The 19,199-nt window shown below is 36.5% G+C and overlaps 1 protein-coding gene across 3 annotated transcripts in view; it reads left to right on the top strand.

Moving 5' to 3' along the window:
* FBXL17 (F-box and leucine rich repeat protein 17) overlaps positions 1–19,199 on the top strand; it is a 526,088-nt gene that overhangs the window by 232,011 nt on the left and 274,878 nt on the right. Inside the window, exon 7 of one of the 3 annotated variants that reach the window (XM_054556483.2) lies at positions 14,838–16,392. The exons of the other annotated variants lie outside the window; for them this stretch is intronic. Within the exon in view, the coding sequence (XP_054412458.2) occupies positions 14,838–14,901 (64 nt within the window). The 3' untranslated portion in view covers positions 14,902–16,392. Of the gene's footprint in view, positions 1–14,837; positions 16,393–19,199 lie in introns of those variants that run through there. 3 annotated transcript variants of the gene reach the window in all.

Raw genomic sequence — 19,199 nt, 5'->3', positions numbered from 1 at the left:
TATCCTGCTAGTTGGCGAATTCACTTCAGTGCCGTGTATCATAATGCTTCCTAGTTGATAGTAGTTTCCAAATAATAAAATAGAAATTTTTAATTTAGATCCATATTTCAAGATTCAATTTATATGCTACCATATCAGGATTGCCAGATAAAATATTAGCTGCTGTATTAGTGTGTTCTCACACTGCTAATAAAGACATACCCAAGACTGGGTAATTTATGAAGAAAGAGGCTTAATTGACTCACATTTCCACATGGCTGGGGAGGCCTCACAATCATGGTGGAAGGCAAAGGAGGAGCAAAGTCACACCTTACATGGCAGCAGGAAAGAGAGAGAGCATGTGCAGGGGAACTCCCCCTTATAAAACCATCAGATCTCATGAGACTTACTCACTGTCATGAGAACAGCATGGGAAAGACTTGCCCTCATGATTCAGTTACCTCCCACCAGGTCCCTCCCATGACACACGGGAATTATTGGAGCTACAATTCTAGATTTGGGTGGTGACACAGCCAAACCATATAAGATGCCCAGTTAAATCTGAATTTTACATAAACAAGAAATACTTTTTAGTATATCTCATGCAATGTTTGCATTTTTATTTACTAAATATGGTAATCTTGTATCACTTCCAGTGGTCCTTTTCTAATTTTTATGCCTCTCAGCAGAAGGATATATGATGCCCCCTGAATTCCAGGATATTTTTTTCTCTCTATGGTACTTTGTATTTCACTTTACTTTTTGTAAAACCGACTCTTCATTTTTATGAGACTGAAAGCTCCTGTAGTAGAGGCATTTAGTTTTAAGTATCTTCATGCTGTATCAACTGACAGACTGAATCCTTAAATCCAGTACCCTGCTGGATCATACTAGAGCCCGAGGCAAAAATATAGAAGAAAGTATGCCTCGATATACACTTATCAGTATATCCCCTCATATTTTGTACCAAATGAAAAAAGTTAATAAAAGCTCTACAATAAAAAAAAATTGACTATATAGAAAGATCCACAATGCTCAACCTGTTGGACACCATTGTGTCCTTCCAAGTGGGGGACTCCACCAGTTGAGTAGAAATGACTGTTCTCATTGCATAATAGTGGAGGATTATCAAACAACAGCAGCGTTAGTTTAAAATGTTGATATTTTGTCCATCATATTGCGTTAATTTTTATCTTAAAAAATATTGTACTAAATTATTATCTTGACTTTTGAGTGTTTTGGTACCCCCTTAAATTTTGTGCTTCTGGTTAAATCTTTTGGGAGAGTGCATGGAGTTATTTCATTTTAGTATCTACTTAATGTTTTTATATCTAAGTCACCTATGTATTCAGGTTCACCAGCGATTCAAAATCTTGAGGACCCATTGAGTTCTTTTTTTCGTAAATGAAGAAACTGACCACAGTGGCAAGGTTGAGACCACAATTTCTTACTCACTGTGATTTCTGCTGGCCATTTAGGCTTTCCTGTGGAAGAATGAATCATTTAACCCAAGCATTCTTGTTGCCTTTGATATCAAAGTTCTTAAGAATAAAGAATGTCATTGGAGCATATTGTGTTCATTATTAGAACCATTAATGCGTGTCGATCATCCCTAGATCACTTCCTTTGAATGTTTGCCAGGTTTTTCGCATAGGTAAAAATGGAAATGGAAACATAGGTGTCCTTATGTAAATTGCCTTTCCATTTTGCATAATAGAAAGATTAGTTTTGATTTTTATGGGTAACATTTGAGCCTAGGTCAGTACTTTCTCAAAAAGTTCCACTATTGTAATTATCTGTCTTAGTAAAGTTTCTTTGGGTGTCTACAGATGACTGTGCTCTGCCTTGAATTGCCCTCTTGACTTCTGATTTGGGAATTAAGATTTGATAGAAACCTTATCTTACCTTTCTATGTAGTTTGCTTCATTAGAGCTGATAAAGTAAGATCCACAGCAAATACAGAACACTGGAGATGTGACAGACAACCTCGTAAAACTCTCTTTTGAGACAAGTTAGGAGTTTGATTGACAGATTGTCCTGTAATTTTGTGAAGCAAAGAGAATTTTCTTATTAACCAATGAGTCCGATAGGCTCAAATGTGATGGTTTAGTTTAGTTCCGCTTGTATTTGGATGACTTTTTTCTTTCTTTCTTTTTATAGAATGTAAGGCAAGCAGATATATCAGAGTTTGTCCTATAGGAGCCGTGAAGCAAGTATTACGGAAAATACTACATTTGAAGCTCTAATTCAGATAAAGTTCTAAAGATTTAGGGAAAAAAAGAGACTCTTTATACTGAGTACTTCAGCAGACTGTTATGCTAAAACTATAGGCCTCACGAAAGAACCTATGGTGCCATTACTTAAGGAAGCATTCTGAGAAGGACAGACTAGTTAATCTAACAACCAAAAGGAATAAGAGACCCACACAAAACTAAGGTTGTCAGATTCAGCTTGATAAAATGACCGTGTGGAAAGCTGTGGAAAAGATAATTTTGTAGTCTCAAAATAATAGCTCACTAATTATTAATTACATAGGGCAAAGGTACCTTTACAATAGAGAAATCCAGCAGATAGCACCTTAATCAGGTGATCAGATATCACCACCAATAATGCGGAAAATCGTTATTATGTGCCTTCATATGTGATCCTGTGATCCTGTGGGAAGTACAGCACCTCTTACAGTATTCTTGCCAAAAAATGTTTAATCTGAATTTAATCACAAGGAAGCAATCAGACAAATCAAGATTATGGATGTCCCACAAGACAACTGATATAGATTCTTCAAAATTGTCATTGTGATGAAACACAAGAGCAAAAGTTAAAGGAAAATGACAATTAAATGCATTGCATGATCCCTTGTTGCATCTTGGATTGAAAGAAATCTATTAAGAACATGATTGGGGGCCAGGCATGGTGGCTCATGCCTATAATTCCAACACTTTGGGAGGCTGAAGCCAGAGGATTACTTGAGCTCAGGAGTTTGAGATCAGCCTGGGCACCATAGGGAGACCCTATCTCTACAAAAAGTAAAAAAGTTAGCCAGGTGTGGTGGCGTGTGCCTGTGGTCCTAGCTACTGGGGTGGCTGAGGTGGGAGGATCACTTGGGCCCGAGAGATTGAAGCTGCAGTATGATTGGGACAAGTAGAGATAGACTGTATCTGAGAAAAAAAAAGATTGTATCAAAGTTAAATTTCTTGGGTATGATAATGATAATGTGATTTAATAGGAGACTATCCTAGTACTTAGGAGATGCATGCTGAATACTTAGAGGTAACATGTTGTGATGTTTGAAATTTACTTTCAAATGGTTTTGCAAAGAAAAATGTATGTTGAGAGAGAGAGCAATGAAGCAAATGTGGTGAAATGTTAGCAATTGATAAATCTAAGTGAAACATTCATGGATGTACATTCTACTCTTTCCTCTTTTAGTATGTTTGAAAATTTTCCAACAAATAAACATTAGGTTTTTAACCACACATAAGATGGAAAGTTAAGGGGCCTAGGAACAGGAGAAGTCTCTCAAGAATTCTCTGCTGTCAGCTTTTGCTCTCTTATGCATTGGACTTAGGAGCAGAAAAATAATCAAGGTAAAAAGGAATATTTTAAAAACATAAGCCATATGGGATGTAAGAAAACACAGAGAGAGAACATGGACTATCTTAAAGTTAGGGCTATTTTTTCCATTCACAGTAAATTAATGGATTATGAACTTGGACTTAATAATGAGAAGAATTGAATATGACTTACTGAAAGTACCGAGATTGGTATGTAATGTAAGGTGGTTAAGCTAGCAGAAGAGGCTTCATAATGCTCAACTGAAGCCACTGTACAGACTGTCCAAAGAGACTCATGTGTCAAGGGTAGTTAAAATAAAAGAAGCCAGGACTAGAGCCTAGCTCTCTCGTGCTTAACACATGTGTAGCACACTTCAAAGTGACACTGAGGAAGCTTAAATGTGAGATCTACTTAGGGGATAATGAGAAATGAGAGTAATGAGAAACTGAGCAGTCAGAAACTATCTTTGAAGGAAAGAATTTGTACCTAAGATATTCTTCAAATGACAGATAATTTCTCTAAATGTATGTAATGATAAATTTTAGTTTTTAAAATTAAATAAATTAAAAGATTTTTCTCCTTACATAATTAAGTCTTTTTAAAAATTGAATGTTTACTTTGAAGGATACAAGAAAGATAAATCTGATATAGAGCCCACCCTCAAGGAATTTATATTGTTGAATTATATTATATATGTTTATAAATCATTGTCATCCTACAAAAGACACTGTGTACATTTCACAAAACAGTGGTGGAAAGAGAACAGGCTTTGGAGTCATGTAATTAGAACCTGTCATTTGCCATGTGCTTTGTAACCTTGACAAAATAACTTGTCTTGCATTTATTGTTAGCGAAGCAAGGAGCCCCTGTTTTGCTTGAGTCATGAGGAGTCATAATGTTTTACATAACACAGGACTGACATGTAGTTAACATTTAAGAGATTATAAACATGATAATATTAATGATATTGTTGTGACATACTTTTATATAGTTCAGCATTCTGTGTTTTTTCCAGAACCTGTAGCATGAACTGCCACTTAGTGGCAGCCATCAGAATTACATATGCTACTGTAGAGGATGAAATCACTTGGCCTGATGTGTCCTGTGAGACCACCCTGAGATATTAATCTGTAATCTTTGGATGTGGATATTCAATTTTTCAGAGTCTTCCTCACCATACTCTTAGCTTGGCACATTTTAGCATAGATTTTGTCACCTGTGTAATTCTATATAATTACGTTTTGCCTATTTTTGTTTCTTTATATAGATGAAATCATACTGTGTGTATTCCTCTATGACTTGCTTCTTTTGTTTGATAAAAGATAAATGGAGGCACATTAAAAACTTAGAGGATTTATTTGGACACACAGTGATTCATGAACCAGGCAGCTCCAGACTGTAGATGGTTTGGGGCTCCACTAAAGGGACACGAGGGGAAGATTTTTACAGGGCAAATGCAGAAGCAAGGCAAAAGAAATACTTGATTGGTTAAAGTGGAGCACTAGCCTTATTTGGATCATCTCAGTGGAAAGTGTCAGTGGAATATCAGGAATCCTTGGCACTTATTTTTTTCTTTGTTTAGCAGTTATATACTCTTATTATCTGGTATTTTAATGATTACACTCACTATTTTAATATACACATTTAACAAAATATATAGGTAATCAATATATACTCTTTTGTCAGACTTACTTCTCCCTCCCGTATCAGAAATAATTGTTTTATACAATCGATGTTTACAGCTACGTGTATATATACAAGTGTTTTTGCTTGCGTCTCTGTCCTTCCATCTGAGATAATTTTCCTTCCTTCTCCATTGTGTTCTTTAGAATTTTCTTTAATGAGAGGCCCTTTTCAGTTTTTTTACTTTGCATATATTATTATTTTTTATTGTTTGGGAAGATAGTTTGGCTGAATATTAAATTCTATATTATGAGTTTTTTTTTCAGCTCATTGAAGGTATGATTTTACTGTTTCCAGGTACTCTTTCTTGCTATTAAGAGGTCGTTATAAATCTAATTAACATTCTTTCATAGGTGATCAGCCTTTATTTTCTGACAGGTTTTAATATCTCTTCTGTCTTCGGTATCATGCAGATTTATGGTGAGACATTGAGGTGTTTATTTTTTATTTATTATGCATTTAATTGAGCTCCTTAAACTTGAGGATTGGTGTTCATCATTTCTCAACATTCTTAGCTAGTATCTCTGTAAATTTTTACTTTCTCATATGCTGATGTGTTCTTCTGGAATTCCAATTACATATGTGTTATTTCCCTCTACATATATTCTACTTAATATCTTGCCACCTATCCATCATTTTATTTATTTATTTCAGACAAGATCTCATTGTGTTGCCCAGGCTGGTCTAGAACTCCTGACCTCAAGCAATCCTCTCACCACCTCTGCCTCCCAAAGTGCTGGGACTATAGGCATGAGCCACCGTGCCTGGCCCATGTTTTACACTTTTGATGAAAGGTCATCCAAATTGTATTATGCCAATTTCATCTAAACACAGTAGTTTCCATTGACTGTAAGAGTGGGGAGAGAGGAGGTAGCAAAGGAGAGACAGAGAAAGATGTTGTTGTCTCAACTTTTATTTTTTCTGCTTCGAGTTTATGCTGGATGTTGGGAAAACTCTGAGTTCTTGCTGCTTGCTATGGTCTGAATGTTGTTGTCGCGCCAAAAGTCACAAGTTGAAATTGAATACCCACTGAAATAGTATTAAGAGGTAGAGACTTTTGGGAAGTGATTAGAGTGATGAGGGCTGAGTGCCCTTTTAAAAGAAGTTGAAGTGAATGCCCCTGTCCCCTTCCACTATGTGAGGATGCAACAGCAAGGCACCTTCTATGAAGCAGAGAGAGAACCTTCATCAGACGTTGAATCTGCTAGTTCCTTGATCTTGGACTTCTCAGCCTCCAGAACTGTGAGAAATAAGTTTCTATTTCTTATGAATTACCCAGTCTAAGGTATTTTACTCTAACAGCAGGAACAGACTAAGACACTGCTCTTCTGGCCTGTGCTAGATAAGGTTTCACAGATCCCTTTTTGCTGAAACCTGTCTGGGGGGGTCCCTAGCCTATGATTTGAGTGTCCCCACCCCCAGGATACAGCTTCTCTGAATGTTTCTCTCCTCCTCTGTGTGGAAACTTTAGATAGTTTTTGACATGAGAGAAATGACTGACTCTCCAGGAGTCTTCTAGATCTTTGGGTGATGGCATAAGTTATATAGCTTTAGTCCTTAATGCTGAAAAGCCTGTTTGTTATAACTCAAAATCCTGGGTAGGGTTTATAAAACTCAAAGAAGGGTTTGGTTCTTATTTTCTCAGGATCACTTCTCTGAGGTTGTGAGGTAGACTTTCGTGGCCATTTTGACTGGGGGAAGAGGATATGGCATTCCAAGAACTGAGCTGGGAGTGTGAAACCCCGTTAGTATATCCTACTATAGTGATAGTTGAAAGAGAAAGTACCACTAGAATTACCATGGAGCCCATGAATCAAATTAATTCTCGTTTGAATATGGGGATTTGTGCTTCTTTTTTTTTTTTTATACCAAAGTGGTGAAAATTAATACACATTCTAAGATCCTGATTCAATTTTGGTGATGAGTCTTTTTTTTTTTTTTTTTTGAGATGAAGGCTTGCTCTGTCGCCCAGGCTGGAGTACAGTGGCGCCATCTCGGCTCACTGCAAGCTCCGCCTCCCGAATTCACTCCATTCTGCTGCCTCAGCCTCCCGAGTAGCTGGGATTACAGGTGCCCGCCACCACACCCAGCTAATTTTTTTGTATTTTTAGTAGAGACAGGGTTTCACTGTGTTAGCCAGGAAGGTTTCGATCTCCTGACCTCATGATCCACCCGCCTTGGCCTCCCAAAGTGCTGGGATTACAGGGGTGAGCCACTGCGCCTGGCCTGATGAGTCTTAATATCTTATGATCACTGCCGTCTTGTGCATTTCTCTCTCAATGTCAGTAGTGATTGTCTCTACATTGTAATGAATTATTATTATTATTTAGGCAACCGAAAATTTAGTGCTGTATTTTGTAAGAAAAATGGTTCCTTTGCTGCCCTTTAAAAATGTCCTTTGGGAACTGACTTAGCCACTTAAAGTTCTGATTTCAAATAACTCTTCAAAACTGACCTCACTGTTGTTTAGAATAATTCTCACTATCTGATAAGTCATTTTCTTTATTTGTAGAACTGGGACTAAAAATGTAACCTGTTTCATATCCCTGACTTCCCCATAGTAAACATTGTAAGACACTTCTTAACATTTCTGCGTTAGTGAATGAAAGTAAGTGGAAGAAGGAAGGAAATTGGCCAGTTAGTATTGCTTAATGAGGGAAATTATTAAGTAAGCTGGTTTGGTGGGGAGATAAAATGGAAGATGTCTTTACCTATCTGGTGTTGGATTTTATGAACTTTAGAGTTCTGTCTGATTGTAGCAGTTCTGAGAGAGAAGAAATCTGTGATGCTCTTGTGTTCAAGGAATACAGTTCTGCTTGTTACCATGTGATCTCTACTCATTTACTTTTATTAAGTTCATTGTTTTGTTTCTGATGTATTTTTCCTACAAGTACTTCCTTACTTGTAATGACAGAAGTAGAAAATTATCTGACCAGTAAACTTCATGTATGCTTTTTTAATCTAAATTGTATTCCTCAATCCATCATTGGCAAGTGTTGTAAACTAGAGTATATCAAAGTATATGGAAAATTTGATCCTAATTTACTATTTCCTTAAAAATTTTTGTGAAACTGATAGTGAAGCAACTGCTTTCTCTATTTAATGCCATTTTTTTCTTGGTTCTAGCAGGTTTTGATTGAAAATACACAATCCTAAAACAATGTGTTTAAAATGTTATTATGCTTCTCTATCACATTTGCATTTTTAAATATAGAAAAGTTAGCAAAATTATCAGTCTGTAAGTCTAACTAAATTACTTGAATATTAAACATGTTTATTTTCAATTTATATGGAGATTCAGAGTCATTTTACTGGTTCCTCCAGGTAAAATAGGCCAACTAAAAGATTTTGTCAGTTTCATTCCTATTATGATTTAATTTAGTTGGAGAATTTCAGTAGATTATATGTGTTAAAGAAGTTTCTGATAAGAGAAAGTATGCAAAATCTATTAGACATACTGTATGAGGAATGTTTATGAAATAGTTTAAAATATCGACAGTACAGAATTACTAGGTACAGTTTTTTGCCTACAGCAGTTGACTATCAAATGATTAGAAATGTTGGAACACTTGGTATATCTTTGAAAGAAAAATCTGCAGAAGTCGGTATCTACCCTTGGCAAGTAGCCAAATCCATGTATTATGGCATTTTCATATAATTTTGTTTTTATATCAGATTTTTAAATACTTTTAGCTGTGGGAAATTGCTTTCTCCAGTTGACACATGATTAAATGAGAGCTTTTTCATGTTAGAAATAATTCCAGTGTATTTATTTTGGTCCATGAGAATACCTAAATTCAGCCCAAATAATTTACCGTTTATCATATCATTTTGGGTTCATATAGAATTAGTTTTTTCAGCAACTTTTAAGAATCACTTTCCCTAATAGCATGAGTATTAACTCCTTGAGGGCATTAGAGTATGACCTGGAAGGAAACAGTCTTCTCCTTGGTTTGAGGAATGGTTCAAATAGAAAACCTCTTTTAAGTTAAGATTCTTTTTAACTGGGTCTAAGTGTGTTAGAAATACCAAAGAATTATGGAACCAAAATAAAGTTTCCAGGGGTATCACCCTTCCTTGGTTCTGCCATCATCATATAAATGTGAGTTGCTATTGTATTTTTTAAAAGCTGCAGATAAGGAGATGCTATGATAGCTCTCTGTAATTTTTCAGTAAAAGTTTTTTCCATTAGGTTAAGTTTTTTGAGTTTTGTTTTGTTTTTTAAATCAAAATCTCTACCAGCTTACTGGGACATAGATTAAGAAATTAAAGAATGTGAGTTGTGTTTTCCTTGCCAAAATAAAGTCTTTTCTCAAATTTACATGGAGCCAAATTGCAGACACATCCACAGACAGGGTGAGTATCAGTCTAAGAAAGCAGTCTTCGGTCCTTTTTTCTTTTTTTTTTTTTTTTTCATGAAAAGAAGCAAGTTCACAAGTATGAAGAATGTAGAAGCACCTTTACCTCAGCTAAGGGGCTCAAGGAAGGTTTATTGGATGTGACTTTCTTGGAGCTATCTGGGCTTCAAAATATACTTATGTAAATATTCATATACATAAAAGAAGATAGGGGAATTTTAGCTGCAGATGTTGGTAAAAGCAGAAGAGAGAAGAGAGCAACGTAGAATCAGAAGACTGAGTGTTCCATTGTGACCAAACATCTGTTGTAGAAAATCTGGTCATGAAGAGATACCTTGAGTTACACTTCATGTTCTTTATAAAATACTACAGCAGATGAATAAATACATTAATAGCATGTTATTTGTATATGTGTGTGTATATATATGTGTGTGTGTGTGTGTGTGTGTGTGAATGCTGTTCTTCTGGTAAAACATGTTAATTGTCATGTTCGTTTATTGAAGAATGTGTTTAGTATCTGAATAACTTTGCATGGTGGGATCTGTAATGTTATATTTTCTCCTTTAAGCATTGAAATTCATCATGTAAGTTAGTGGTCCCCAACCTTTTTGGCACCAGGGACTGGTTTTGTGGAAGACAGTTCTTCCGTGGACTCGGGGTCGGGGAGCGGTTGGTTTTAAAATGGAACCGTTTCACCTCAGATCATCAGGCGTTAGGTTCTTATAAGGGGCATGCAACCTAGATTCCTCACTTGAGCAGTTCATAACAGGGTTCATGCTCCTGTGAGAATCTTTTATTATTATTATTATTATTATTATTATACTTTAAGTTCTGGGGTACATGTGCAGAACGTGCAGGTTTGTTACATAGGTATAAACATGCCATGGTGGTTTGCTGCACCCATCAACCTGTCATCTACATTAGGTATTTATCCTAATGCTATCCCTCCACTGTGAGAATCTTATGCCCCTGCTGCTGCTGCTGCTGATCTGACGGGAGGCTTAGCTCAGGTCATAATACTTGGTTGCCCACTGCTTACCTCCTGCTGAGTAGCCTGGTTCCTAATATGTTGGCACTCCATGTGTAAGGACTTTTTTTACAGTTTAAAAGAAATCTGTCTAACTTCTCATCAACGTTTTTTCCCCTACGGTTTTCCTTATTCCCAATTGGATTTCAAATGCTATGATAAGTATTACTAATTAATATTATTTATGTAGGCTCTAGGTGAAAAAATCAGTTAACAAATTGATATTTGTTTATAAACAACATTTTTGGGCAGAGGTGCTCCTGTGAATGCCAGAGCACTGCTCCTTTGAGTTGATTTAAGAAAATAAATAGTAAGGAGCATCTAGAAATTCAAGTCCAACTGATTTACCATTTACTCTATTATTTTGGGTCTGTACAGATTTAGCTCGTTAAACACCTTTTAAGAATCTCTTTTTGCTAAAAGTAGACAGAGAAAAAAGTACCAAAACAGTCTTTGAAAAAAATTACTATTTGCAAAAAAGATTACAGAGGAAGTAAAACACTGAATTCAAAATAATTATAATTTGAGTGGAGCCTCTTATAGTTTCTGAAGTACCAGTGCAAAATGATAGGAATAGAGAGAGAATATTTTAAGTGTAGACAAATTAATGCCAATCAAAGTGAGTTAGAATGTGTTTGTGTTTTTTGTTTATACATGCTTATCTTCTTATTCTGCTAGTATGTGAAACACATGCTTTTAAGTGCCAGGGATTTAAAGATAAATGTAACAACCTCCATTCTGAAGGAGCTGACATTCTAGCAGGAGAAACACATTTTTAAACCAATAATTAAAACACAGAGAGTGAGTCAAATGTATTGAGCGCTGCTGGAAGTATATCAGAGAGCAAGTCAATCACCTCAACTTGGGATGGGAGTAGTGAGGTCAGAAATGATTCAGAGGTGTGAGGTTTACACTGAAGCTTGAAGGATAAGGGGGATTTTCCCATGTGGACATGGAGGAGAGCAGTGCAGGCCTGGGGCATAGAACAACGTGTAGTCTGATTGCTGGAGTCTGACAGGAGGATGAGTGTTAGAAGGTGACTGAAGCAAATAGGTTCAGGTGGGTCTTACAGAGATTAGGATGCTATCTTGAGGTGTTTGGAAATTTCTCCAGAGGATCACATTGCCTTCAGATTAATTAGGCAAGTAACCTGCCCAGATCTGTTTTTAGAAATAGAACTCCTGTAGATGTGTAGAAGAGTGGTGGGAAAGAAAAGGACTGATGTCCTTCTTTTCATTGAAAAAAATATTGATTAGGTCCTAGAATGGCTTAGGTATGGTTTGAGACTCTGGGGTTCCAAAGCAAAGAAAACCTGGCCTCTGCCCTGCTCAGAGAACAGCAGGGATACAGCATGTTAGCAAATAAGAATATCGTGTGGAAAGGTCTGTAGTCGATAGCAGTCATTTTGACAATAGGAGAAGGAATGCGTGAAACTTCTGGGTCTGTGTGTGTGTTGGGGTTGGTGGGTCAAGGGAGGGGATCCAAAGATGGTTTCACTAAGAAGGGAAAAGCATTGGACCTAAGACTTGAATGCAAGTAGAATTTTGCCAGGTAGATGATCTGTTCTTCCAGGTAGATAACCCACCCTGGGCAGACAAAACCAGGCTGTAGAAGGAACACCATGTGTGGAGCAATAGAAATATCTCATTGTTACTGGAGTATAATGCATGCAAGAAGCAGCCAAGGCAGACAGGGGCCACCGTGAAGGAAACTCTGAATAGGGGAATGATATCATCACATTTCCATGTTAGGACAAATAGGAGAAGTTTAATATCAAGATGTAAGAAAATTAATGGAGGGAGACAATTCAGGTGTTCCAGGCAAGGGATGACAATACCTAGTTTGAAGGCAGGGATAAGGAGAAAGTATTAAGGGAAAATAATTCAAAATTAGAAGGAGACAGAATTAATGATTTGATGTGGGGAGTAAAAAAAAAAAAAGAATGGCTGAAGTTTCTTGTTTGTGTAATTGGGTGGTACCATTCGATGAATAAGCAATCAGCTTGAATTTTGGGGGATATCCTTGAGTTTATATCTACATGGCTGTTGAATGTATGGAGTAGAACCTGGGAGAGAAATCTGAGCCAGGCATTCAGGATATGTCAATCTATAGGTGACTCTTACAGCCTTGGGTGTGGATATATTCTCAGGATTGCTATGGTATGAGGGCCCAGATATATCCCCAATAAATGTCATTTGTAAGGGGTAGGCAGAGGAAGCAGAAACCCTAGAGAAAATGAAAAAGACAAATCATTTGAAAAATAGGCAAAGTTGTCACCTGAGGCCAAAGGAAGAGAAAATTTCAAGCAAGAGGTTGCCAGGTCCCTCAGAGAGTTATGAAGGTTAAGGACTATGGGAAGCAGTTTGCATTTAGCATTAGGAGGATCTTGCAAAAGAAGACTCTTTTCTTAGCAAAAGACATGGTGGGTTGCCAGGCGTGGTGGGTTGCCAGGCGCAGTGGCTCACACCTGTAATCCCACATTTTGAGAGGCCGAGGCAGGTGGATCCTTGACCCCAGGAGTTGGAGGCTACCCTGGGAAACATAGTGAGACCCCATCTGTACAGAAAACAGAAAAATTAGCTTGGTGTGGTGGCATGTGCCTATAGTCCCAACTACTTGGCAGGATGAGGCAAGAGGATCGCTTGAGCCCGGGAGGCAGAGGTTGCAGTGAGCTGAGATCCCGCTACTGCACTGCAGCCTGGGTGACAGAGTACCCTGTCTCAAACAAACAAACAAAAAATGATAGGGTGGGGGACTAAACCCAGATTATAATATACTGAGGAGTTTCACTTTGTTTAGTCTTTCAAAGTGGGAGAAACTTAAACATGTTCAGAGGCTGAACCAAAGGAGGTAAGAGAGAGATATAAGTGAGAGGAAGGAGAAATTTCATGGAAGAAGTTCAGGAGGAATTCAGAAGGCATGCAAATTGCGCACTGAATCACTAGTAAGTAAGTAGTTAAGAATAAGGTAGTATCAGAAGGAATTAACCTGAAGGAGGCGGGGAGTAGATGCCTTCTAGCTCTAAGAAAGAAGATGGATGGTGATTAAACATTTCTAAGAGTTTGTGGAGTGTTAGAAGCTGAGAGAATGCAGGCTTGAGGTCCTCTAATTGTTCTTTGAAGCCAATCAAATTGTGAGATAAAAGCCTGAGCCAGAGGAGCAATTGGGTAGGGCCCTTGGGACAGGAGCTAAAATTTGGAAGACCTGCTATGAGAAGTGGCAGAGGGACTTGACGAGCAGAATGTAGAATTGCTGAGTGGTTTTGAGAGCTTGGAAACTATAAATTTGTAGTGGCATCGGTCCGCATGATTGTTGTATTTCCTCCAGCAGAAGTCAGCAGTCCACTTATGAGAACTCAAAAAATGCTGATTGAAACTGAAACTGGAGGTGCTGTGAATCCAAGATGGTATAAGACACCTATCAAATTTCATAAATTCAGATTTGTAGAGACAATAGACTGAATTATTTTGTGATTTCTAAAATTAGCGAATGCTGTATCTCAGGTGCTAACGGGACACAACTTGTGTTCTATGTAATGTTTCCTGTCCAGGAATATCCTCTGTTACTTAAACACTGTAATCACTACCTCCATGCCTCACCCTTTCCCCATTGGTCCTCCTTTCCCCTATGGTGAGCGTGCATACACACACGTACTAAATATGGCATGGTCTTAATTCTTCCAGTGCCTACTTTGTGCCTAAAATATTCTTATTTCAGTTAGATCTTTTCATCTGAGTATTAAAGATTTCTCAATTGGCCACATATGAATACAAGATTACTCCTGATAAATGATTCTCTTGCAGGGAGATGAATGCTCATTCTCAATGAGTTAGTAAATCTGAGGCAATTCTTACCCAAGTTTAGTTCTTATGTGGCTCTCTCCATAAAATTTGCCACAAGCTTTTATTTTCCCTCTTAGATAGGCAACTTGATCTCCTCTTTCTGCCTCTTTTTTCATATTTTGTCCATATTGCACTTACCACAGAATTTCATGGTTCTTTTTATACAATTTTGGATTCCATGAGAGTGGGGACTGAGTCTTACTCATCTTTGTATTTCCAATGTCTCCCTGTTGCCTACTGCCAATTGCGCACTAAATCAGTAGTAAGTAAATATTAACTTCATGAATGATGCATTACTTCTTTAAAATAAAGGCTGTGTGTAAGTGAGGGGAAAAATTAAACTTTCTTTATGACTACCTGTAATTTATCTTTGTCCCTTCTTCCCACCTGCAGTATCTTCTGGTTTACCTTTTTAACCTTTGACCAATTGAAGAGGAGATGTTTATCTCTTGAATAATATCAGGCCCAATTGTACTAGGCATTGGAATAGGAAAGAAAAAAAGGTATGGTATCTACACACAATCCAAAAGCCCACACAAAATCTTTTACCAACGTTATTGATAAGCAAAAAGAGAGCAAGATAGAGTTTTAAATTCTCCAGGCTTAAATTCTATGGATAATGCAAATTTAGAGTGAAGCCAATGAAAAACTGGCCAGATGTGTGAGAGAGAAGGAGAAAAAGGGGAGAAGTAAAGAGTTTCTATAAATATCAGTAATCTTGACATTTGTAGTCTGAAACATATTTTCTTTGCTTGACCTTGTTTTACTTTTGTTTGTAAGATATCTCCAATTAGCTAGGGTATGTTTTAAAAATAACTTTAGACAAATTACTGAATAACACATTATCCTACCAACAATCTTGTCCTTTTGATTTGGAATCTTTAAGTTATCTTTGCATTTATAAAGTCCTGGTCCTGAGAACTTTCTTAGGAAGTTACAAAAATAGACAAAAAATTCTAGAAAACTAAAACAAGATAACTTAAAATCCAAGTAGTATACAGTAACAAATAGTTTCAATAGCTCTTGAGTATTTATCTTGGAAGTGTTGTGCCCAGATGATCGATAGTCTAGACATAGATAGTGTATTTCTTAGCAACTCATCCAGTTCGTACTGGACCTAAAATTACATGTAATGCTTCTCTTTATCCCAACATTTGAGGTTTCATTTTGTTCAAGAAACATTGTATGAAATAAATGTGTAGGTGGTCCTGTTGGATCATTTATTTTGAGGAAGAAGGGTGCTACTAAGATACCTGTCCAGGAGTATCTTATCAAATTGATTTCATGACTTTCTCTTGAAATATATAATTCACAAGTACAGTACATTTTCTGAAGCAAGTAACTGCTGGACAATGATAAGCTCCAGAATAATGAAATAATCTCATCAGTGTGCAGTTATCGTCTATGGCAGCTTTTTCAAAAGTGGCATGCCACTTTATTCTCATGCATGATTACTAATAGGTGATCATGCCAACATTCAAAAACACAGAGTTTTTGGGTGATGTATCTGATTCTGTGAAAGTGGGTGGTGGGGAGATAAGGAGCAACATGCCATGACATAGAGGCAGAGATCAAGGAGGAGGCTCTTCCAAGTAACGCATGAGAGAAAGGCTGATCCTCTTACCTCCTCCTACAAAAAGTGCAGCCTTGGCTTGCCAGCACCTGCTATGTATTATGCGCAGATAACCAATTTCCATAGAGTCAGAATGAAATATTGTATACTTATAAGAGATTACACCGAATGTAATTATCCTTCTTAAAAATGCCAAAGACATTTCAAGATTTTTCCATGTTTTGTGATTAGCATTATGATTATCATCTTAAAAGAGACATATTTAGTTCGTACAGAATTAAGTTATGGCAACTTTGATAATACTGTAAGTTAATATAGCATTTCTGAGAACTCTAATTTTTAAATGTTATTACCCTTTGTTTGAAAGATTGGATGATGTTATCTAATCATCAAAAAGAGTTTCTTGGAATTTGAAATGAATGTTACCTTTTCTTTAAATATACAATTTTATGTTATAGTTTTGAAGTAATTAATAAGTTAAAATCTGGTTTCAAAATAACATCAATAATATTCTGGATTCATCAAATCTTCCTTTTTTCTATCTTAAGAAAATGTGGAATGATCAAAGCAATTTTTCATACTAACAGAAATACAAGGTTTCCTGTCAAGTTTAGACCACATTCCTAATAATAGCCACTCACAGAAATTTCTGGGATTACCAAGCTCTCTAAGTTTTTGCAGTTGGGCTTTATCCACAGTGCAAATTTAATATAATTATGAACTTTTTTCTGAAGAATCAGTTTTATGTATTAGTACATATCTTTTTTGGTGTAAGGAAGGTACCACTAAGTACCACATTGTGTGTTTGTATGGATTGGCTGCAGAAGCTATTCAGCTATTTCTTTGACTGTAGTCCTTTGCTTCATATTGCTTGACTGAGCAAGAAAAACTAGTTCTTACATCCACAGCCCACTTTGGAGCAAGAAACATCATTGTTTAAACTTGGTGTTGTGGCGTACCCAGAAATGTATTACAGAAACTTGCTATCATTATGACTTGTTGGTTTTGGATCTTTTATTTGAATACCTAATTTTTTCACATTTACCAAGCTTAAAATATGTTTGCCATTTTCCTTTTTTTGTGAGAATAAAGGAAAGTTTTTCAGGATAAATGAGTGATTCAAGAAACATTAACCAGTAGTAATTTGAATTACTTAAAGAGTTAAGCTCATAAATACAAAAAGAAGGTCTAAGGTCTTCCTGTCTCCAAATCTAAAAGATTTGACCTATCTGCATATTTTTCTTTTACATATAAACGCATACTTATATACATATTCATATTTTCAGATGACAAAAAAATATTTTCTTCAAAAGTCATCTTATGTTGTTTCTCCCCCAAAATAATTCAACTTTTTTCCTCCTATTTTGAAACAGCAACCATTGTTGCTCATGGATGATTGAAATACCCCTTATACTTGCCATGGCCTATAAAAAACTATGTTGGAGGCATTGACCTCTGGATAGTGTGAGGAAGAGATGAATATTTTAGAACTTACTTCTTTGCCTCCATTCTGATGCTTCCCAAAATAATTCACCTAAAGAATTTCATTTTATGGGAAATCAGATATGTCCAACTTATTATAAAGTTTAGAGTGATTGATTGGAGAGGAAATAACCATCTTATCCTTCTGCTTCTGAACTCCATAAGCCCTAAATTGAAAATTAAGAAGAAAAGGAATGCCCAATGCACATGTCACCTTTTAGAACAAAGAACTTTTTTCCCCCGCCTTTTCTCTGGATTTTCCAAAATTCCATGTGTAGCCTAAGTTCCTTGTTGTTTACTCAGTAAGACATTTTTAGGAGTGTAAGGCATTATGAAGCAAGATAGACACAAAAATCTAGATTTGTTCACTTCACTACTGATGAGTGTACTTTAAGATGTTAGTGGAGTACTGAATCTCTTATAAACATGGTTTCATTCCCAAAGATATTAGTTAAGGTGGTTTCTCATCAGGATCCAGATGCTTGCGTAATTCTTACCCTTTTACGTGTAAGGGTGAAATTACCAGGAACAGAAACAGCACTTGGGAGTAAATATTCTCCTTGTTCCTGCCTTCACTCCTAGTTTGTATTGAAATTTTCCCCTTTAAATATGAAGGAGCTGTTGTAAGGAGTGTTTTGTGGGTCTTAGCCCCTCTCACAACTACCACCAGCTTTTTTTCTCCAAATCTATGCTAAATAAACAGATGACTTGTAAAAGCTATGGGCCAGCTATGTCAGCACAGCAGTAAGATGATATCCATTGGTACTCTTCCTTCCACCTGATTGATGTCCCCAGATCCCTTCTTCAATGAAATTCTGAAGCTATCACTACATGTATTGCTACCCTTTTTGAGGCTGTGAGTTTCTGATCAGATTACTTTGGAACATAAGGGATAATAGCAATACTTTTTATTTAAACATATAATGACAAAAATATATTTAGATGATGTCATTATTAAAATACAAATTTATTAAACACTACAAATTCCATAGCAGCTGTTTTTGTCAATAAGGAAGAGAAAGAAAAGCAAATGCAGGAAAGACTTAATTTGTAAGTGGGGGACAAAGAGCATCTTCATCTGAGGATTTCTACAGAAGAAGCTGCCAACCTGTGGGGAATTCAGGAGCCTGGAGGATGTTGGAATTAGGATTGGAAACCAGCGGATACATCAATATAGTACACGTACTACACATACATATGGTTTTCAAATATTCTACTTCATGGAAAATTTCTTCCAATATTTACTCTTGTCACACTGTTAGTCCTCTGTGGTATCTCTCCTGATACAACTGTGTTTTTCTTTCCTTCAGTACACTGAGCTGGGCCTATTTTGGAAAGAGAACTCTGTTATTATCCCAGAAAGAGTGGCTGCAGTTCAGATACGAGGTTTTGGGGGAAAAATTAGTTGGATTTTTATGTGTCTTCTTCTGAAATTATATCTATCTGTTATTTAAAAACTTATGGTTAGAAATACAACTATGTCCCCAGTTTAAGAAAACCTCATGTATTAAATTATAGAAGTAAAAACCAGACAAAGTGAATAGGGAATTATTTGCATTATGAAATAATTTCTTAAAACAAAACAGAGGATTCACTCTGGCTCTCCTGATGGATTCTCTCTATTTACAACTCCATATATGTTCATATGTTTGCTTCAATTTTGAGATGAAATACAAGAGTTTGGGGTTTTTTTGTTCACA

This window comes from Pongo abelii, chromosome 4 (assembly GCF_028885655.2).
Source record: "Pongo abelii isolate AG06213 chromosome 4, NHGRI_mPonAbe1-v2.0_pri, whole genome shotgun sequence".
In the NCBI taxonomy this organism is placed as follows: domain Eukaryota; kingdom Metazoa; phylum Chordata; class Mammalia; order Primates; family Hominidae; genus Pongo; species Pongo abelii.
Note: the sequence above shows the minus strand (reverse complement) of the source record. Positions and strands in the feature narration are given on the sequence as shown.